Genomic DNA, 22,423 nt, shown 5'->3' with positions numbered 1-22,423 from the left:
GAAGAAGAAGAAGAAGACAACTCAAACAGAAGCTGTGAGTGAATCTTCATCAACAAATGGCAGTGGCAACGGCAGCGGCATCTTTAACGAGCTTATGGCGTACCTCAGTGAAGGCTTAGTAGTTGGCGGTACGGTAAAATCGTTTGACTTAGTTCAATGGTGGAGGGCACGGGCATTAACTTGGCCAATCCTAACTCGATTGGCAATGGATATATTTTCGATCGCAGTCTCCACTGTTTCATCAGAACAAGCCTTCAGTACGACATGAAGAATACTTGAGGAACGCCGAAATGCATTGCAAAGGGATATTGTTGAAGCATTGGTTTGCATTAAGGATTGTGATCGGACTGATCAACGTCTACAGGATACAATTTCGCCGGTAAACTAAGAATGGATTGATGAATTTAATCGATTAACATTTAATTTTAAAGACGATCCTTCAGCTTCAAATTAAATTGTAAATTTGTAATTTGTAAATATGTATTTACTTTTGCCGTTGTATTTGTAATTGTATAACTTTGTAAGTTTGTAAAATTTGTAATTCGTCACAAAATGATTGTACTCTTTTTTCCTTGCCAAGTTTTTATCCCAATTAGGTTTTTCTTGGTAAGGTTTTTAACGAGGCAATCATGAATTACGAATTTAATACATCAATAATATACATGATAAATTTATTCAATTGTGTTAATAATGTCTATTGAATGTTGATTTTGATTTTTACATAATTTTAACACAAACTAACTTAATAATTATAAAAATTAAACAATATTTAAAAAAAATTCGGGCAAATCGGGCGGGCTTGGGCGGACTAACACAAGTCCGCGGCCCGTTCAAGGGGAAATTCGGGCTCGGGCGGGCGGCCTAAATTTTTTAGGTGGGTCGGGTTTAGACTCGGACAAAAACTTTGTTTTTCGGGTGGTTGCAAACGATCCGTCTAAAATTTCAGCACTACTTATTGCTTTGATAAAAAATGAAAAGCAAATAAAAACAAATGTCTTTCTTCTTCTTTCTTTTTCTTTTTCGTTTTTCCTTAGCAAGTCTTCTTCTTCCATCACTTGCATTCCCAAAAATAGTCTTCTTCTTCCATGGGTTCACTTGCAGACCTAAAAAAAACCCAGATCCTAATCACACTGCCGCCCACCCCACCAGTTACCCCCCCCCCCCCCCATGCCCCCCCCCCCGGACCCCCCCCCCCGCCGATCGCCTATCTTCCTCCTCTCTCCTCGCGAACTTAGCCAAATCACCTCCCCCACCGATTGATTTCCTACTTGCTTCCCCCATCTGTTGAAAGCTAATTTGAGGTTTTTCTTAGTGTTAATTTTCACGTATTCTTTTTTTTTTCTTTTCTAAATCTGTTATTGGTGATTTTTGTGAATTTGCAAGGATGTTGTTTATGTTTCTCAGTGACTAGTTTAAAGTGCATTGATTTCACAGAAAAATGGAGTAATCGAATGTGAGTGGAGAAGATGAAGCGTTGAATGTGTTCTCTGATAGAATTCATCGGGGTGGAGACGAATGTTATTTTTAGAATTCATCAGGGTAATTTAGGGTATTACAAAAATTTCATTAATTGAACGGATATGGATTGCCACTCAATCTAAAATTAGAAGCTCTGTGAATTGTTTGCAAATTCGCCTCGTTCATTTTTTGAATTTGAATTTAAATTTTATTATAATTAAAAATTTTTAGAAGAAATTACATTTAATTTTTTATGTTACAATTAAAAATTTTTATATAAAATTAGATCTTAATTCAAATTGAAAATTTAAATAAACAAATTAAACGAAACCTTAATAAATATTTTTTTAATTAAATATAAATTTCAATTGTAAATGGATAAAGAATTTATTTTGAGTTTCAAAAAGCATTACCAAACATTGCTATGGTCTAATTAAGGAGGAACAAAAGATTCAATCACCTAATTAATTCAACCAACCTAATTCAATTCTTTTGAAAAATAAAATGGATAGCCAAAGATTGTTGGATTGAATTTAGATTGTATTTCTACTTATCCAATTGGATTGGAATGAATGTTGAGTTTGAATTTAAAAAATCCAATCCAATGTATGCTTTATTAAAAATAATTGTATATATGTAATATTTTCAATTTTTAGGATATAAATTGAACAAACTCTAAAACTAACAAATTCACATAAGTCATAAGTTCTTAATGTGTGTGCCTTCATCGTGCGTCGTTAAATAGGCAATCGACCATCTTTGAGCTCACCCATATCATCAAACTTGAATCCTAAAGTCTTCTCTTATCTTTATTGGATAATTTTGATTTTATCTTGTATGATGAATGACTAAATTTATGTCTTAAATGTGTAGATTTGTTATTTTGTGCAATTTTATGGAATTTAGAACGTTTGAAGAGGTTTTGATGAAAGTCGATACCCAATCCAATGCAATCGAATGATGTCATATATTGGATTGGAGTGGATCTAACATTTCATTAAATTAGATTGATTGGATTTCAAATAATTTGTACATAATTGGATTAGATGACGATGCTTGAAGAAAATGTTGGTTTTGATTTGATCCAATGCCCACCTCTAACACTTAGCATTCCTTTCTGAAAGAGTTCCTCACCTATATCTTTCTTATGGACTTTAATTGTTCTACGAATACCCTCATCCCTGAAGCCACGTCTCTGTAGCCTCTGCAGATTCATCTTCTCCAACTGCTCTAGTTGTTTGTGCCCTAACCAAATAGAAGCAACAAATTGTTTATCCCAGAGTACAAATTGAAATATAAAATCCCTAAAAAAACAAATTGACATGAAAACCTGAAGCTCGGATTTAATCATGGCAAATACGTTGCTAAAGAGATTGTTGAGCGACTCGGTTGCTCCTCCGTCTTCTCGGCTATTTTAGTGTCTAATTTGAGAGGGTACGATAAATATTAAGGAGACGTTTGGTTCATGGATTATAATAATGTGATTAGAACTATTTTTAATTTACGTGTAATTTTTATGAGAGAAAACACTGTAGCGAATCATGAACTATGATTCAAATCATGGTTTGAATCATCTAACTAAACGTCCCCTAAGTAGTTATTGTATCTTGATTTGCGCTTCCATTGATATTGATATTTAAAGAAAAAAATAACTAAAACCATATATAATTTTTAACTTGTAAAATTTGTTGTCGTGTTATTAACTAATGACAAGTCATTCCTTTGGGATTTTGCGTCAACGGAAATGGGACAATATGACGTTCAACCTCAACTTTTTTGTCATCCGTGAGAAAAACGATGGATGTGTTTGCGGTTGTTTTTGTTTTTATTTTTATATATATATATATATATTTTAAATAATAATAATAATGAGAGAGAAATAATGTTTGATATAATTAAAGATAAAAAAAAAAATAAAAATAATTTTTTAGTTTAGTGTAAAATATGAAAGAAATGAAAAATAATTAGTCATTTTTTATTTTTTATTTCTATTTTCTCCTTTCTCGAGTAAATAAAGAGAGATATTAATTGATTTTTTATACTGAAAATAATCTCTTAATAAAACTACCAAACACATTTTTAAAAATGATTTCTGTCTGATATTAAAAACGTTTTCATTTCTATTTTCATATAAAAAATAAAATCATTTTAGAACGAGTTCCAAACGCACTCAATGTGTCTTTCATATTTAGGCTTTATTTGGTAAGAGAAATGGAGAGAGTTAGAGTGATGAAAAATGTGAGGGATGAAGAGGATTATGGTAATCCTTTGTGTTGTTTGGTAGGAGGAAGTGAGAGTTAAAAGAATGAATAAATGAATGTTTGTTAAGTTACTTTTTTGTCCTTTTTACCAATTTTATACTAAACTTTTTAATGATTAAATGATTTTGCTAATATTTAATTGGTAGATTGTATATATCATTCCATTAGAAGAAAGATGCAAAATAGTGGGCCTGAGTAGATAGAGGATTCGTTTAGTTCGCTGATTTGAGTTAAGCTATGACTTTATGTGAGAGCTTTTTACTATATCAATAAAATTAAATGTGATTATTTCTGAGAGTTTTTTACTGTAGTAAAACTCAAATTCTAAACTCGAATCGATGAAATGAACGGGGCCAGAGTCACAAATGAATATGAAAAGCTAGTCAATGGTCATTAGCAATTTTAATTTAAGAATTTTGTTTGGATTTTTTATTGGAAATATTTTCTATTTTCCTTTTTTAAGGGAACACGTTTAGTTCGTTAATTCGAGTTGAAATGTGATTTTATGTGAGATTTTTTTACTATAGTAAAAAAGTTAGATGTGACTGTTTATAAGAGTTTTTTACTGTAATAAAACTTAAATTTTAAACTCAAATCGGTGAAATGAACGAGACTAAGAAAGCAAATATTTTATTGAAAAGGCAAGGAGATTATTTTTCGTAGTGATCATAACAACTAGCGAATCTTGGGAAGAGATGTCACAAACAACAAGAAGTCGAACAACAAGCTATATTTTTTTTAACCCTTAAAAATAAAAAGGTTCCGACCTGAGTTTATTTATTGGGAAAAAAAAGACTTGCTTAATTTCGTTATACGACGATCTCATTTATGCGAGCTTGACCATTTCCGCACTTAAATTCGGAGGTCACTGACTCCGAACTCTGAAATTCTCAGCTTCCTCCCTCCTACCTTTGGGCGGTGATTCGTTTTCTTCCGTTCGTTTCTAGGGTTTCGGAATTGGTTTCCAAGCGAATGCCGGAGCCAAGGGCTCGAACCTGAACACGAGGCGGGGAATCTCAGAGAGATAGAACAGAGAAGAAGATGAAGGCGGGAAGTGCCGCCAAACTCATCGTCGACGCTCTGCTACAGCGGTTTCTTCCCCTCGCTCGCCGCCGTATCGAGACCGCTCAAGCACAGGTCTTGATTCTCGAATTGTCCTCTCAAATCTCTCTCTGTCTCTCTCTCTCTTCTCGTTGTTTGATTTCTCGTTTCTATGGTGCTTTTTAGCTCCCCCGCGAAGCTTTGTATATGGAAAATTAGTCGTCTTTTTTCTGCCATTGACGGATACCTTGAAATTCTTAGTTCGTTCTTGCTTAAGATTGATGTTGAATTATATATGTTGATGAATGAAAGAAGTGTAGATTTTGGTTTTCGAGTACTAATTACAAGGATAAGCCCCTTGTTTCTGGAATTTCAAGTGTTTATTTTCCTTATTGGTTTGCCTTTGAAACGGCATTGTTGTAATCAAAATGCATGGTATTACTCTTTCATGTATGGTTGATACGTTTGTGTGTGTTTTCTGTATCGGGATTTTTTTCCTCTTCTTTTGGTGAATGTTTGTTTTGCTAATTTGGATAAGTTGATGTCGTTGAGTCCTAATTATTGCTTGTTGTTACATTGACAATTTACAGGATGGGCAATATCTTCGACCATCAGATCCTGCCTATGAGCAAGTACTGGATTCCCTAGCTATGGTTGCTAGACATACCCCGGTACCACTTTTAGAAGCTCTTCTAAAATGGAGAGAAAGGTGGGTTGTTCTATGTTCCCCCTCCTTTGAAGATGCGTTTCTCATTTCGGCCATTATCTAGTTTATTGCTTCCCAGATTTACAGTAATGTAAAGTCTAGAACTAGAAAATAAGTCGAGTTAATTTTGGTTTCTGCCGGTTGTTTATTTTGAAATAGTAAATGAATTTGCCTAGTGACAAAACATGCGTCTGTTGTGCTATAGTATTCATTGTCTATCTGAGTGTGTGTGGTGCGCGCACGTGTATATGGTGTTTGCTTATGTTTTATGTTAGAGCCAAGGTAGGAATGAGACGGTAAGAACTGATTAAAGACAAATATTTCGTGATAGAAAATTGTAAAATTTTGACCTTCACCTTTTCTCTTCTAGTTTGAAGCGTCCTATTACCTTGGAATCTAGTCATGTTTGTTTAATGCTTCCTACTTTTCTCTCCCCAAGCATGGATGACAATGTCATTATTTAGTTTTATCGAAATGTCTTAAGATGAGTCATCTTGTTTTCTTTTTTCAGTATGCAAAATTGTTTATTTTGTTGCCATATTTTGTTGCAGCGAATCCCCAAAAGGTGCAAATGATGCGTCTACATTCCAAAGGAAGGTTCGTGCCAAGTTTCTTTATATTTTTGTTTTAAAAAGCTGAGATAGGTGATAAGTAGCTTTTGCAGAAAACTTGTATCCCTTGTCAGAGCAGTTTTCTTTATTCCGTGCAATTCATGTCAGAAACCACTAATTGTTACTTTTAAGTTCATTACCCTTGATCTGTGCACTTAGTTAATATTTAGAAGTTTATGATTTGCTATAGGTTTCACTTAAATCTTTTATCAACAGTTTGTGCTTGAAAAAATCAACAGTTGGCCTAAAACGTTCCTCGTCTTAAATTTGTTCGACACCTAGATACAATAGTCCACACATTTAATTGACATGTTCGCATCAATCTCAGCTTGCAGTGGAGTGCATTTTTTGCTCAGCTTGTATTCGATTTGTGGAGTGCTGTCCACAGGAGGGACTTACTGGTTAGGTCATTGTATTGTCATGTTAGTTTTCTGTCATAATTTCCTCGTCCTATAATTGAACTGTGCTTGTCTTCTTTGCAGAGAAGCTTTGGTCTGGACTTGAAAATTTTGTCTTTGATTGGTTAATCAATGCTGATAGGTAAGGCTGGTTTATGGTGTCTGAACTATTATTTATGTTGTGAAAGTTTTGGCCATATGAACATAACTTGCTCTATTTGCAGGCTTGTTAGCCAGGTTGAATACCCATCCTTGGTTGATCTTCGGGGGCTTCTTTTGGATTTGGTTGCTCAACTCTTAGGTGCCTTATCTCGCATCAGGTAACTAAATCTGGCATTAGATTGGTGGTGATCATACTATTGCAGCGGGAAAAAAAAGTACTATGATCTCATTCATTGCTGTTGGCAATCATCAAATTGAGGTTTTAAATAATTACTTCTAAAATCCACATTGAGTTCGGGTTTCTCTTTGTAATATTATGCTCTTAAAGTTAATCAACATCTTTATCATTTACTCCTCCAAGATGGTAAAAAGAAAATGTAAGTGATAAGTTGATTGATTAATAAACCATCCATGGCCTATGACTGTCCCTTTATTATCATAATTATTTTTATTTTTATTATTATTATTGTTATTTTATACTTAGTAGTGCTGGATAGGCCTCTTTCTTCTTTAACTATATGAAATATAACAAAATGTTCAATTCCATTTACAGGTTTAGTTCTGTGACGGAGCGTTTTTTCATGGAACTCAATACTCGTCGGATAGAAACTAATGCTGCCCGAAGTGAAACACTTAGTATCATAAACGGAATGCGCTACTTGAAGTTAGGGGTGTGTTTTAACTTTAGAATATATTCCTCTGGAGAAAAATGGGATCAATCTGTCTTATAGCTATAGTTATTTACTTATTTTTCAGGTGAAAACTGAGGGTGGATTGAATGCGTCTGCCTCCTTTGTGGCAAAAGCAAACCCTCTTAACCGTGCTCCTAATAAACGGAAAACTGAGGTTTACCATGCACTATGCAATATGCTTTCAAACATCTTAGCACCTTTGGCAGATGGGGGGAAAAGTCAGTGGCCGCCTTCAGGTGTAGAGCCTGCACTTACCTTCTGGTATGAAGCTGTTGGAAGAATAAGAATACAGCTCATGCATTGGATGGATAAACAGAGCAAGCATATTGCTGTAAGTTGATCCAAGATCATCGACCTCCCTTTTCTATAGAATATCACATATTCTCTCGTAGTTGCCTATTAAAGTCCAAAGCGGAAAGAAAAGACCCTAAAATTTTTACTGTTTCTTACCTATCTATATGTTTTATTTTTTGTTTTTTATTTTTATTTCGCCCTCTTGGGGTTGGAGGATACAGTTTTGTTTTCGAGTTGCACACTTGCACTGCATGAGTTCCATAATTTTCTACTTCGTTTTATCCCCCTTGGATAGAGAAGAATGTCATAAGTTAGCTGCATATTCTTATCTTCATTAGTATAACCAAGTCGCTCCAATGGGATTATATTCCTTTCCAAGGGCTGTTTATGTTTCTTCTGGTTTTAGTTTTTAATTGCTCTCCTAAAAAGGGTTCTTTTGCTATTTTATGTTGGAGAGGAGTGGCGGGATTTTTGAAGAGAGACATGGAAACTAAGGATCTTTTTGAAAAATCTAACACTTATCTCCTTGTTGGCCTCGAGCCCTCGACCAGTAAAGCCTTTTAAGACTTTCCATTTTCTTTGTTTATTTTGATACTTAGGTTCTATTGCTATTTTATGTTATTTGACGGTTTTCGGTTTTAGTCTTTTCATGTTATTTCTTTTCTGATTTTTGTTTTTATTCTTGAGGACACCTTAACCTTTTTCCTTTGTACCATGTTCCGTATTAATAAAGGATGTTTCTTCTAAAAAAAAAAATGTTGTGCTGTCACTTTTAAATTTCTGAGCAGCTGGTATTATTTCTATTTTGTTACTTGTCTTTCCCTGCATGATACGTTGTTTCTTCTGTGCTCATATGGGAAATTTTTTTGCATTAGGTTGGTTATCCCTTGGTGACTCTTCTCCTCTGTCTTGGTGATCCTCAAATATTCCACAACAACTTAAGCTCTCACAGGGAGCAACTCTACAAGCTTCTTCTTAGAGTAAGTTCAAAAATCAAATTTTAGTAAGGATGAGATGACGTTCAACGGTTAATTGGTTTATTTCTCTGGTACAATCATACTGTTTCATCATGCTAGTCTGTTGAGGTGCACAATAGGAGCCATACGCTTATGCTTTTCCATTTCAGGTGATAAGTTGTATGATATGATGTGGTTTAATCATTCAGGACAAGACCCATCGTTTCATGGCCTTGGACTGTCTTCATCGAGTTTTGAGGTTCTACTTGAGTGTGCATGCTGCAAACCAGGCTCCAAATCAGATATGGGACTACTTAGACAGTGTGACCTCACAACTGTTAACAGTTTTAAGGAAAGGGATGCTTACGCAAGATGTCCAACATGATAAACTTGTGGAGTTCTGTGTGACTATAGCAGAACACAATCTTGATTTTGCCATGAATCATATGATATTAGAACTGCTTAAGCAAGATAGTCTTAGCGAGGTGAAAGTTATTGGTCTTCGAGCTTTGCTTGCAATAGTAATGTCACCTTCTAGCCAGTATGTGGGCTTGGAAATTTTTACAGGTAACTGCACATTCTGTTGTTGGTCCCAAACATTGTATAATTATGGTGTTGGAGCTAACTTTATTAACAACCTACATCTTACGCCATTGTTTTGACAGGTCATGATATTGGCCACTACATTCCAAAAGTGAAGGCTGCAATTGAGTCAATTTTGAGGTCATGCCATAGAACCTATAGTCAGGCACTTCTAACATCTTCAAGGACAACGATAGGTAATTTTCTTTTTGCTATGCTACCATGGATACAGAAATTGGGGGTGGGGGTGGAGGCTGGGGTGGGGTTGGAAGTTGTGACATAGAGTTTGTGGGAAGGTGAGAGGCTAAGTAATGTGTAGACTGCAGATCTGTATCATTATGCAATTATTTCTTTTTTTCTTTTAACTATTCTTTTTCTGTCATGTTTATGAACTTCATAAGCTATATTGATCCATTGGTATTTGGTAGTTAATTTACATTTTTCATCTGTTTTTTCCTTTATGCTGTTTTGAGAAGGCATACCAAAATGTATTGAATCAATTGTATGCTTTTCCAGATGCTGTAACAAAGGAAAAATCTCAGGGATATCTTTTCCGATCTGTGCTAAAGTGCATACCATATCTTATTGAAGAGGTTGGCAGAAGTGATAAAATTACAGAAATAATACCTCAACATGGCATAAGTATTGATCCTGGTGTCCGTGAGGAAGCAGTGCAGGTACTTAACCGGATTGTAAGATTTCTTCCCCATCGACGATTTGCAGTTATGCGAGGGATGGCGAACTTCATCCAACGCCTTCCTGATGAATTCCCTCTTCTAATTCAAACATCATTGGGCCGCTTGTTGGAACTCATGCGTTTTTGGAGAGCTTGTCTAATTGATGATAGATTGGAAAGTGATGCTCAAAATGCTAAGCGTGTGGAACAAGGAAATGAGGGATTCAAAAGATCTTCGTTTCACCAATCTGGAGAATCTATTGAATTTCGTGCTTCAGAGATAGATGCTGTTGGTCTCATCTTCCTTAGTTCTGTGGATAGCCAAATTAGACATACTGCACTGGAACTACTACGTTGTGTTCGTGCTTTGAGGAATGATATAAGAGAACTTTCATCGCGTGAGCAATCAGACTATAATTTGAAATACGAAGCAGAACCAATATTTATTATTGATGTCCTGGAGGAGCATGGGGTGGGACATTTCCTATCTTTACCTGATTTTTCTTTCTTTCTATTTTTCCCGTTAACCTTGTAAAAGAGCACAAATTTGGGTGCAATGTTGGGTAAGCATTTACTTAAACCTTCAATTTACAGGATGATATTGTTCAGAGCTGCTACTGGGATTCTGGGCGTCCGTTTGATTTGAGACGAGAATCTGATGCAATCCCTCCTGATGTAACGCTTCAATCTATAATATTTGAGAGCCCTGATAAGAATAGGTGGGCTCGGTGTCTTAGCGAGCTTGTCAAATATGCCGCTGAGCTTTGCCCGAGCTCTGTTCAGGAAGCGAAGTAAGTATACAGATACACATACGTACACAGAATACACAATACACACCAGAGAGCCTTCGTTTTGGGTTTCTGTTACTGATATATAATTCATTTGCCATACCTGTTTTTGCTTATCCCCAACCTTTTTAAGCTTTGGAGATGACCATTAAAACACAGGGATAATGCCTGTTTGTCAATAATCGTCTTTGGTTCCGTTCTTTTATGTTTTGTTTAAAGTTATGTGTGGATTCAAGTAAAGTGTTAATGCATTTAAAAGGTTTGTTTGTTTTTTTTTTTTTTTTTTTTTTTTTTTTTTTTTTGCTTTTTTTTTTTGCTTTACAGATCGGCAGCAAAATTAAATTTTAGAGAGTATTTGGTAACTGAATGACATGGACTGAAAAGCAATTAAAAAGTAAATAAAACAACCACAACCATTTAAGCTTATTTCACCTGAAAATGTACGATCTTAGTTTATTTTCTGGTTGGGTAGGGGAGTGCAGTGTGAGAAATATATTTTCCGGTTGGGTGGGGGAGTGCTGTGTGAGAAATGGCTGGTTGTAACTTCTCATTTCGTAAACAAAATTTCTTTTCACAGTTAGAACGTTCTTATTTGATTTGTTTTCTTTGAGGAGTAGTCATTAAAAAAAATTTAATTGCAGGATAGAGGTTATACAACGCCTTGCTCATATCACACCTGTTGAATTGGGTGGGAAAGCCCATCAGTCTCAAGATTCAGACAACAAGCTGGACCAGTGGCTTATGTATGCCATGTTCGTATGTTCATGTCCAGCAGTTGGCAAAGAAGCTGGTAGCTCAGCAGCAACCAAAGATCTTTACCATCTTATTTTCCCCTCCCTAAAATCAGGATCGGAAGCACATGTAGTAAGTATTGATTAGGAAAACTTCATATCTAATGCAGACAATTGGCGGGGCTATATTCAATGTTTTTCAATGGATGACTTTCAAAGTAGGAATCTTTAGAAGTTGTCCTGTGGTTGACTGGTTATGAACTGTGATAGCATGTATTTCTCAAGTACTTATGTATTCTTTTTCTCCCCCTTCTTTGAATATGTTATTGTCAAATTTGAAAGATTCACCTTTTTGTTCCCCATTTTTCGTTGGGAAGTAGCATGGGACTAGTGAATTGTATGCTCAGAATGCTCATACGGTTGATGAGCATAGGTGTGTACTGAATAGTAACTTGGGGAAGGGAAAGTGGGAGCAGATCATTAGTTTTTTTTTTTTTTTTTTAGGCCCCATGCGTTTTTTTTTTTTTTTTTTTTTTTTTTTTTTTTTTTTTTTTTTTCTGTTCATTACAAAAGCAATATAACTGAAAGCCGTGAGGTTAGATTTAGTGCAATATTGATCTTAATTTTTATTTTTATTTTTTATGTACTGGGGTGTTCTCATCTTAAAAAATCTGTCATTATTCATTTCATCATTATTTATTTATTTATTTTCTTGGTTTCATCCTCCTTGATCAACTTAAGGATCTTCCATTTTAATTCTAGCATGCAGCAACTATGGCTCTTGGGCACTCACATCTGGAAGCATGTGAAATCATGTTTGGTGAGCTTGCTTCTTTTATTGACGAGGTTTCCTCAGAGACAGAGGGGAAACCAAAGTGGAAGGTACAATTTATTACCAAATGCCTAAGATGGCATGTAATTTGATGATTATCATTTTAGTGATATTTCTAAATTTCATGTGGTGAACTATGTAATTTTGTTTGCGGAATTAAGACTCAATTTTCTGTTAGAAGTATATAAATCGTGTTCTCAAACCTAAAGTGAAGATTGAAACACTAGATAATCGTAAAGGATATCAATAGTCATCTTATCCAAAAAAAAAAAAAAAAAGGATATGAATACTCATATGCCAGAGTTTTTTATCAGTATTTTGGAGTGAGAATCTCAGAACCTTCTGCCAGAGTTTCCATTCCTGAATTGAGAAGACTGGATAAATGTTATTCCTTTTACTTTTCTGAATGGTGAAAGAAATCGCATGTCTTGATAATTGATAACAATTAGCTGGAACAAAAAACGAAGTCCACAGAATGTAGTAGATAAAATACATAAATCGGAGGTTTTTTCACAGCTCACTACCTATTTAATGATACTGGGTATGGGAATCTGTTTGAATGCATCTAGATATTCCTTAAAAGTAACCTTAACATTCCTTTGATTGGTCATATCTGACTCTCTGCCATGTGCATGGTATCTTACGCGCAGTCCTTGATTGCTTTTCTAAAATCCACTATATGGTTTATTAACTCTCCATTATTTCAGAGCTTACATCATCATGATCCTTAGGAATTAATTTACTTACATCATCATTGTATTTTCTCATTTCATTCCTGAATTTTGGATATTAGTTGATGTGATTTCTAATGCGTTTCTCACTCATGGATGCAGAGTCAAAAGGGACGCCGTGAGGAGCTCCGGATTCATATTGCAAATATATATCGTACTGTTGCTGAGAATATCTGGCCAGGCATGCTGGCCCGTAAGCCAGTTTTCCGTCTGCATTATCTGAAGTTCATTGATGAGACAACCAGACAGATTTTAACAGCATCTGCTGAGAGCTTCCAAGAAATGCAGCCTCTTCGCTATGCACTCGCATATGTTCTAAGATCACTAGCCCCTGAATTTGTTGAAGCAAAAACAGAGAAATTTGATGTTAGAACTAGAAAGAGACTGTTTGACCTTCTCCTCTCCTGGTCTGATGATACAGGCAGTACGTGGGGTGGAGATAGTGTTAGTGATTATCGACGAGAAGTAGATCGTTACAAGTCTTCTCAGCATGCCAGGTCAAAAGATTCTGTAGACAAATTATCATTTGATAAAGAACTGAGTGAACAAGTTGAGGCAATCCAGTGGGCATCCATGAATGCCATGGCTTCACTCTTATATGGGCCTTGCTTCGATGACAATGCAAGAAAAATGAGTGGCCGGGTCATATCATGGATCAACAGTTTGTTCATTGAGCCTGCACCGAGGGCTCCATATGGTTACTCACCAGATCCGAGAACTCCATCTTATTCCAAGTACACAGGAGAAGGTGGTCGGGGAACTGCTGGTCGTGATAGGCATAGGGGTGGACATCATCGTGTTTCTTTAGCAAAACTGGCTTTAAAGAATCTTCTACTTACAAATTTGGACCTCTTTCCTGCTTGTATTGATCAGGTAATAGTTTTCCTTTCTGAGTCATTGTGTTCACTTCTTTTTCATTTTTTTTTTATTGTCATTGAAATTTGTGAACATTGCCACATGGTCAAATGGGGACAGGACGTAGTGAAAGACGATATATGATGCTTTGAGTCAGGGTGTAATTTAAAGTTTATTACGTCTTTCTTTGAGTTCACACCATTGTTTATTTCCTGTTGACTCGTAATTTCTGGCCTTTGCCAATCTTTTTGCTTCATCTTAGCTAGTTTTCGGAACCTTTTTCTTTTTCTCTTCTTTTTTTTTTTAAAAAAAAAAGGTTTTGGGAAACTTTTAATTTCTAAATTATGGCTGTTACTTCCTATATCTGTGGGGCTAATTAACTTTTCTTTGTAATTAGTGCTACTACTCCGATCCTGCTATAGCAGATGGTTATTTCAGTGTATTGGCTGAGGTATACATGCGCCAAGAGATACCCAAATGTGAAATCCAGAGACTCTTAAGTCTGATTCTCTACAAGGTGGTGGATCCATCAAGGCAAATCCGTGATGATGCCCTTCAGATGCTTGAGACACTTTCTGTTCGTGAGTGGGCCGAAGATGGCATTGAGGGCTCAGGGAGCTATCGGGCTGCTGTTGTTGGCAACCTTCCTGATTCCTACCAACAATTTCAGTATAAGCTATCATGCAAACTTGCGAAAGATCACCCTGAGTTAAGCCAGCTTCTCTGTGAAGAGATCATGCAGAGACAACTTGATGCAGTTGATATTATTGCCCAACATCAGGTCTTAACTTGCATGGCCCCATGGATTGAGAACCTGAATTTCTGGAAACTTAAGGACTCAGGCTGGAGCGAAAGATTATTAAAATCTCTTTACTATGTAACATGGCGGCATGGAGACCAGTTCCCTGATGAAATTGAGAAACTTTGGAGCACTATTGCTAGCAAACCCAGAAATATTAGTCCCGTTCTAGATTTCTTGATCACCAAAGGGATTGAAGATTGTGACTCTAATGCATCTGCTGAAATAAGTGGTGCTTTTGCTACATATTTTTCAGTCGCTAAAAGAGTAAGCTTGTATTTAGCACGGATATGTCCTCAGCGTACCATAGATCACCTGGTTTATCAATTGGCTCAGCGGATGCTAGAGGATAGCATGGAGCCAGTTGTGCCAACTGCAAACAAGGCTGACTCCAGTGGGAACTTTGTCTTGGAATTCTCTCAGGGGCCTCCGGTAGCTCAAATTGCTTCTGTTGTGGACAGTCAACCACACATGTCACCTTTACTTGTTCGGGGTTCCCTTGATGGTCCACTAAGGAATGCCAGTGGTAGCCTTAGCTGGCGAACAGCAGGTGTAACAGGCCGAAGTGTATCGGGCCCATTAAGTCCAATGCCTCCCGAGTTGAACATCGTTCCTGTAAATACAGCACGGTCAGGCCAGTTGCTTCCAGCATTGGTAAACATGTCAGGGCCGTTAATGGGTGTAAGAAGTTCAACAGGAAGTTTGCGGAGCCGTCATGTTTCCAGGGACAGTGGAGACTACCTTATCGACACTCCAAACTCTGGCGAAGATGGGCTGCATTCTGGGGCTGCCATGCATGGAGTTAATGCCAAAGAACTTCAGTCAGCGTTGCAGGGTCATCAGCAACACTCGTTGACTCATGCAGATATTGCATTGATTCTACTAGCAGAAATTGCATATGAGAATGACGAAGATTTTCGCGAGCACTTGCCTCTTCTTTTCCATGTTACATTTGTTTCAATGGATAGTTCGGAGGATATTGTGCTAGAGCATTGCCAGCATTTGCTTGTCAATCTACTATACTCCCTTGCGGGCCGACATTTGGAGCTGTATGAGGTGGAAAACAGTGATGGAGAGAACAAGCAGCAGGTTGTAAGCCTGATCAAGTACGTGCAATCAAAGCGAGGAAGTATGATGTGGGAGAATGAGGATCCCACAGTTGTCAGAACCGAGCTTCCCAGTGCAGCACTTTTGTCTGCATTAGTTCAAAGCATGGTGGATGCCATATTCTTCCAAGGAGATCTCCGTGAGACTTGGGGAGCTGAGGCTCTGAAGTGGGCCATGGAATGCACATCAAGACACCTTGCTTGTCGTTCACATCAGATCTACCGTGCACTGCGGCCTAGCGTCACCAGTGACACATGTGTATCGCTTCTCCGGTGCCTTCACAGATGCCTGGGGAACCCAGTACCTCCAGTGTTGGGATTCGTTATGGAAATCTTGATGACATTGCAAGTGATGGTGGAGAATATGGAACCTGAGAAGGTGATACTCTACCCCCAACTCTTTTGGGGATGTGTGGCCTTGATGCACACGGATTTTGTTCACGTCTATTGCCAAGTGCTTGAGCTCTTCTCACGTGTGATTGACCGTCTATCATTCCGGGACAGAACAACAGAGAACGTGCTTCTCTCGAGCATGCCAAGAGATGAGTTTGATACCAGCGGTGAAATTGGGGACTTCCAGCGGACAGAATCTAGGAATGGCTCTGGGGGTCATCTGCCAACATTTGAAGGAGTGCAACCTCTCGTGCTTAAAGGGCTCATGTCCACCGTCAGTCACGGTGTTTCTATCGAGGTTCTCTCTCGGATCACCGTTCACTCTTGTGACTCTATATTTGGAGGCGCAGAAACAAGACTGTTGATGCACATTACAGGCTTGCTTCACTGGCTATGTTTGCAGCTTAGCAAGGACCCTGTAATGGGGCCTGCTTCACCACTTCAGCAGCAGTACCAAAAAGCTTGCTCTGTTGCAGCCAACATCTCGGTCTGGTGTCGAGCAAAATCGTTGGACGAATTAGCCACCGTGTTTTTGGCTTACTCTCGAGGCGAGATCAAAAGCATTGAGAACCTCCTCTCATGCGTTTCACCTCTGCTATGCAACGAGTGGTTTCCAAAGCACTCAGCACTGGCTTTTGGACACTTGCTACGGCTACTAGAGAAAGGGCCAGTTGAGTATCAGCGTGTGATTCTACTCATGCTCAAGGCATTGCTTCAGCACACTCCAATGGACGCCGCCCAAAGTCCACACATGTATGCAATAGTGTCTCAGTTGGTGGAGAGCACTTTGTGTTGGGAGGCGCTGAGTGTGTTGGAAGCCCTTCTGCAGAGCTGCAGCTCATTGACTGGCTCTCACCCTCACGAACCCGGACCATTCGAGAATGGGATCACTGGAAGCGGCGATGAGAAGATCCTTGCTTCTCAGACCTCATTCAAGGCTCGCAGTGGGCCTCTACAATACAACATGGGATCTGCGTTTGGGACTGGTTCTGCACCCGCGCCCGTGGGGTCGAATGACTCGGGATTGCCGTCCAGAGAAGTGGCTCTGCAGAACACGCGTCTCATCCTTGGGCGTGTGCTTGATAGCTGCGCGCTAGGCAAGAGAAGGGAATACCGAAGGCTGGTGCCTTTTGTGATCAATATTGGTAACCCATAACCTTTTGTAATGCCATGTTTTGGCACATGTAGCTTCTCAGATAAAAGTAAAAAAAAAAAAAAAGAAGAAAAAAAATAGTAATTTTGAGGGTGAATTTGTATATATGTAGTCTTTTGTGGAGTAGTGAGCAGGGTAATTTATTTGTACAGTTCCAGCGTTTTAGATGTCCTCGTGATGATTCAATAACATCTATTGGTTAGGTTTTTTTTTATTCAGCAAAAAAGAAAGCTGGTTACTTTTTTGTTTTTATAATAATTTAGCTTTCTCTTGCATGGTGAATCCCACGCCAGTTTTACAAACGTTAGATATAAGCCTTTTTTTTTCGGCTGGAAAAAAAAAAGTTATAATGACACGTGCTGGTCAACATAACGACCCGTGTCAATGTTTTCGGAGTAGTGTGTCACAAACTAGTTGTGGTTTGGCTGATGCAGTGATATTTTACGTAGTTATCAATTATGACAGCTTGGTAATGGCAAAAATCGTGAATCATCTCCAGCTAATAATGCGTTCCAAATTCCTCGCTCATATCAAAGACTTTGTCCAGTCCAGTCCCGTGTTGTTGTGACTTGTGATTGGCTGATTGCTTTCAAAAAAACGACCAAAAGAATTGAATTGAAAATTTGAAAGTAAGCATTTCCTACGTTAGAATGCGTCTTTTTTTTTTTCTCATTACTTTCAAGGATTTCCAATGAGATTCGGTCAATCTAGTTACATTGGCACATAACTAAAAACCAACACATTCAATAAGAAGTTCAAATTAAGTTGCTTTTACTTATTGGTAATTACAAAAACTAACTAGTAAATAGAAAGCATAACAAAAGGTAAGAGCTAAACAAATATAAGATATGTATTTGTATTTCATCTGACAAAGCCGTTCCACACAATAAAAGACAATGTTTCAAGTACATTGCAATATAAAAACATGTGAAGAAAAGATGATTGAATTTCGACTGCACGGCACAACTTCTTACACTTTTCTAGAGCAACTTTTACACATTGAACAAAGCATCCCTCTTATTCAACTCATTGAACCTTCTTAGAAAACTTCCGATTTTCTATTAAAAATCCACAGGACTCGGCCATCAAACAACCAAAATTCCCAGCAAGGTTTCTGTAGAAGGCAGTGAAATGAGAGATCACTCACGCGGTGAAGCATTTTTCTTGAACAAGGAATAGGCATCACTGTAAATGGCCACCAGGTTTGAGAACACAGCAAGGACAATCATGAATACACACAACACCTTGTCCTTCTTGGTTGCTATATTGTGCCGATCCCTGGATCACCAAAAGAAATAACAAGAATTTTAACGAAATGGAAGAGCCAAAAAAATAGAAAAATGTCACTGACACTTCAATATCAAGAAAAATAACTCCTAATATTCTTCAACATGTTATGATACAAAAGCCATTTTTTACTCCTTAGAAGCTTGTTTGGTAGGAGGGAATAGTGGAAGGAGAGAACAGGGTGAGCGGATTAGTGCAAGAATTTTGAAACCTACAGTTCTTTGGTTAGGAGAGTAAAGAGTGAATAGATAGGGTGAGATATTTTGATCTTTCCCAATATGTATGGATTAGAGGGAATTCATACCAAACACGATAAGAGAAAAGTCTTCCTTTTCTCTCCATCTTACTTGCCTAGGTAATATACCTTTCTTTCCCTCTTACCAAACAAAGCCTTAAAGGGTTGCAGGTTTGCTTAATTCCCTAGGACACAAGTTATTATAGATTGTTCTCAAAGACAGACAATCAGGATAGGTAATATAGATTAGAAAAAAATTTGGAATGAAAGGAAATAGAAATCAGAACACTCACCTGAGAGTAACTGCAGCTGGGAAGATGAACCCGAGGCAGACTGCAGCAGTTGCTCCGGTGAATTGGAAAGCATCCCAGATGCTGGGAATGAAGTTTGCACCCAAGAAGATGACAGAAATGAGCCCAACAGTGACAAATGCAAATCTTGTATTGGACAGGACCAAGGGCCTTGATGAGGGGAAGAGGAGACCATCCAAGTTGAGCCGCAGCGGGTAGAAGACGATTGGAAATACGAGCATGAGGTGGGCAACATAGCTAACACGAACAGCATCATTGAGAATGGAACTGTACGGAATTCCAAGATCAGTGTCGAAGTTGGCGAGCACATCATCAAGGGTTCCATCGCCAAATAGAAGGAACCCAAAAATGCTGGTCATTATGTACACAGAAGAGCACAAACCAAGTGCGGTGCGGACAACTGCCTTTATCTGTTTAGAATCTTCAAGTTCATTGTCAATGCTGTGAACTGCAAACCAAAAACAACTGGGAAGATTAGCTCTTTTAATTTACCTTATTAAAAGGGCCAATCAGTGTTACAAAACATCATTTCAAGCATGTTGGTCATGATGGGATCTAGCTGAATGAAATTTGCCGCTGAACAAAACAAACTCTAATCAAGTTTGCCCCAAAATTCAATAGAAACGAAACTCAGGAAAGGTTTTAAGGACCAAATCCAAGCATGTTTACTTTGATCTTTATGTCATCCTTATAAAAGTAGGAAGCACTTAGTTTTACATTTCATTAAAGGAAGAGAATACAGGTAACTAGCAATAAGTAATAGCTTTGCATACCATTATAGTGGCAGATATACGCAGTGACCAGAACAGGGACTACTGTGAAGAGCTTAATAGCCGACGACAAATTGGTAACATCGGGTAGCAATCGCGGCATCATAACTCCTCCACTAATCAACTTAACAATTGAAATTCCAATGGTAATTACAAGAAATACAACTGCCAGTGCAACTGATAACGCAGACGTGAACCTCAAAGAATCTGCAGCCAAAAAAATAGTTTTTAGAATCTCAAAATTATTCTGAATGAAATTCAAGCAACATTTCGTATCTTCGAAGAGAAAAAATATCCACGTAACAAGCTCAGATGGAATAGGATTTAAGAAGTCAAAGCACAAATTAGAACTTCTTTGAGAACTCATCAAGAAAACCAAACCATGGTTAGTTGAGAGGGACTAATATTTGCTCATACATGATCAGGATGGAAAATGACATCAATACAAATTTGCAACAACTTAATCACAACAAATGAAGAAAGAACTCGTGAAATATAAATCTACACATTGAAAAAAAACAAAAAATAAAACAAGAGGGAAGCAAGATAATAGGGAGAAAAATATCCTAGAAGTCACAAAAAAGGTACTCTACACCCATATGACTATCACAAAGAACTTAATTAACTAAAATCCTTAAGAAAAAAAAAAAAGCCCATTTGTATTCGTTGTATTCTACAATGAATTTGTATAAGATATCAAATCAGATCTAGAAGCCATTATGTAAAAAACTCAAAAGGAATCTGAGAGTAAATGACTGTACATATGTCAGTGAATAATATGATCAAGAAAACAATTTCCGATAACGGGATAAAGACTGACCAATTCTCTTAAAGCACGCCAATGGAGCAAATACAAGAAGTGTTGTGAGAAGAAGCACAAAGAAACGCCCATTCCACCAGTGCTCTCCAAACCACCCTTCAAGGATACCAGAGTGGTGAACTCCACTTGAAGAAGTCCCAGAAAGCACATCACCTTCAAAAAAAAAAAAACAACACAACATAGTTAGAAACAAAAACATGACATTTCAATTACATTCCATCTAAAAAAAGAATCAATTTTGAATCTGCCAGCCTTACCTATAATAATCATATACACAATAAGTACTCCAATGTTGTTGATCAAAACACATACTTGCAAGAGAATTTTCCCATACTTTCCAAAAGCATCTCCCATAAGGCCTCCATAGGAAACCGTCTTTCCGGCCCGGCTGAACCGGAGCAGCAATTCAATGGAAGCATCAGTCAAGAAGGCCATGAAGATGATGAGAGCAACACCAAGGATGAGACCCAAAACCTTCATGGTGGCAGGCAAAGCCATGATTCCTGCCCCAACAATTGTAGTGGATAAGTTGAAGACAGCCCCAGAAAAGGAAGCTCCATCGAACTCATCAAACCCAACAACTTCATCTTGTCTGTTGGGCAACATAGGGGCTTTCTCATCCACCACTGCTTTGCTGCTATTCCTAGACTTCCTTTCCTTCTTCGGTACAACGTTTTCAATAGTCATCTTTTATGGGACGTTTCTTTTCCCAACCAAAAAAAAAAAAATGGTGAATCTACAAAGCCACTCAAAACTTTATCTGGGATTTGCTTGGATAGCCGCTTTCTACACTGAATTCAGATTAGATTAGATTATAGACTATTCAGTTCAAGGATCTGAAAAAACATGCAAAGTCCCTAAACAATGAAAAGCAGAAAACTTTCCAGAGAAGGTGGGGGGGAATTGTGGGCTTTTCTATTGATTGAAACCCACAAAATCTTTTCGGAGTTTTACCCCAAAAACCCAAATTTAACAAAGAGAACAGAAATTTCTGGTGAAAAACAAAGAAATCGGTCTAGAAAGCAAAAGGGTAGGATAGAAAATTACCTGTGATATGAATCAGGAGACAAAATAAGAAAAAACCAATCAATCGTTTGGGAGACAATAGCAAATTTAATGAGAATATGAAAAGTAAGCCCAAAACCCAAATAATTTAAGATTTCAGGGAGAAACAATGATAGAAAAAGCAGAAAAAGGAACTGGGTTCTTAAATCTTAATTCGTAAGGTGGAGCTTTGATTTATAGAAGGAAAAGATCAAAGAAAGATCAAAAGACACGCAAATGAACGTTTGGTCTTCTTTTGCAATTACAATTATTTTATGAGGGTCTGGACAATGACCACACTTCAATAAGAAAACAAGGGCTTTTTACATTGACACTCCCTGTATTTTACTAAACTAACATAGACAACCCATTGACCTAAAACAATAACACCAACACCCCCTCATTCTAACTCTGTTAATGTTAAATGTGGAATGACAAGAATACCCAAACTAATCTCAACCATCCATTAGTTGTGCTTTAATTTTAGCCATTGATATTGTAATATGGTGAAAAACACTACCAGCCCAATTTAAGAGCAAAAAAGCCCAAAAAAAAAAAAAAAACCCAGCAGCCAACGTTTGCTCATCGGTGACTCCCTCATCCCCGGCGACCCTTCCACGGCCTTCCCTGTTAGAGAGATTGTAATATATCTCTCAATTTTGATATCACAAAAATTGGCCTAAAACACATTCAGGAAGAACTGGCGCGCTGCAGCGCACGGACGCGCTGCA

The 22,423-nt window shown here is 37.6% G+C and overlaps 2 protein-coding genes across 5 annotated transcripts; one reads left to right on the top strand and one right to left on the bottom strand.

Moving 5' to 3' along the window:
* Positions 1-4,532: 4,532 nt before the first annotated feature.
* On the top strand, positions 4,533-17,439 carry LOC21401118 (protein furry homolog). Of its 2 annotated transcripts, XM_010100977.2 has the most exons (17): positions 4,533-4,856; positions 5,351-5,469; positions 6,018-6,063; positions 6,406-6,478; positions 6,560-6,617; positions 6,700-6,795; positions 7,191-7,308; positions 7,394-7,660; positions 8,499-8,603; positions 8,789-9,146; positions 9,245-9,358; positions 9,678-10,309; positions 10,432-10,628; positions 11,267-11,489; positions 12,119-12,238; positions 13,022-13,792; positions 14,172-17,439. In XM_010100977.2, the coding sequence occupies exons 1-17, from the start codon at positions 4,761-4,763 to the stop codon at positions 17,226-17,228; spliced, it is 6,450 nt and encodes a 2,149-aa protein (XP_010099279.1). In that variant the 5' UTR covers positions 4,533-4,760; the 3' UTR covers positions 17,229-17,439. The 2 variants fall into 2 exon arrangements, with proteins under 2 accessions (XP_010099279.1, XP_024023292.1); XM_024167524.1 differs by lacking the exons at positions 4,533-4,856; positions 5,351-5,469; positions 6,018-6,063; ... (3 more) ...; positions 7,191-7,308; positions 7,394-7,660 and having other exon boundaries at positions 8,547-8,603; positions 8,750-9,146.
* Positions 17,440-18,052: 613 nt separating this feature from the next.
* On the bottom strand, positions 18,053-21,867 carry LOC21401117 (amino acid transporter AVT6A). Of its 3 annotated transcripts, none has more exons than XM_024167510.1 (6): positions 21,696-21,867; positions 20,906-21,439; positions 20,649-20,801; positions 19,832-20,035; positions 19,041-19,506; positions 18,053-18,503 (listed from the first exon to the last, which is right to left on the bottom strand). In XM_024167510.1, exons 2-6 carry the CDS (start codon positions 21,333-21,335, stop codon positions 18,365-18,367), a joined length of 1,392 nt encoding a protein of 463 aa, XP_024023278.1. In that variant the 5' UTR covers positions 21,336-21,439; positions 21,696-21,867; the 3' UTR covers positions 18,053-18,364. The 3 variants fall into 3 exon arrangements, with proteins under 3 accessions (XP_024023278.1, XP_024023279.1, XP_010099278.1); XM_024167511.1 differs by having other exon boundaries at positions 20,906-21,434; XM_010100976.2 differs by having other exon boundaries at positions 20,906-21,867.
* Positions 21,868-22,423: the final 556 nt, after the last annotated feature.

Source organism: Morus notabilis, unplaced genomic scaffold, assembly GCF_000414095.1.
Source record: "Morus notabilis unplaced genomic scaffold, ASM41409v2 Scaffold948, whole genome shotgun sequence".
In the NCBI taxonomy this organism is placed as follows: domain Eukaryota; kingdom Viridiplantae; phylum Streptophyta; class Magnoliopsida; order Rosales; family Moraceae; genus Morus; species Morus notabilis.
This window is presented reverse-complemented; position numbering and strand designations above follow the sequence as displayed.

Excerpts from the sequence above, each read along its gene's own strand:
- LOC21401118 (XM_010100977.2), top strand. The coding sequence starts at position 4,761 with ATGAAGGCGGGAAGTGCCGCCAAACTCATCGTCGACGCTCTGCTACAG. Across the intron at positions 7,661-8,498 it reads AACAGAGCAAGCATATTGCT|GTTGGTTATCCCTTGGTGAC; the intron begins GTAAGTTGATCC and ends TTTTTGCATTAG. Across the intron at positions 9,359-9,677 it reads ATCTTCAAGGACAACGATAG|ATGCTGTAACAAAGGAAAAA; the intron begins GTAATTTTCTTT and ends ATGCTTTTCCAG.
- LOC21401117 (XM_010100976.2), bottom strand. The coding sequence starts at position 21,335 with ATGACTATTGAAAACGTTGTACCGAAGAAGGAAAGGAAGTCTAGGAAT. Across the intron at positions 20,036-20,648 it reads GGCGTGCTTTAAGAGAATTG|ATTCTTTGAGGTTCACGTCT; the intron begins GTCAGTCTTTAT and ends TTTTGGCTGCAG. Across the intron at positions 18,504-19,040 it reads CCAGCTGCAGTTACTCTCAG|GGATCGGCACAATATAGCAA; the intron begins GTGAGTGTTCTG and ends TTGGTGATCCAG.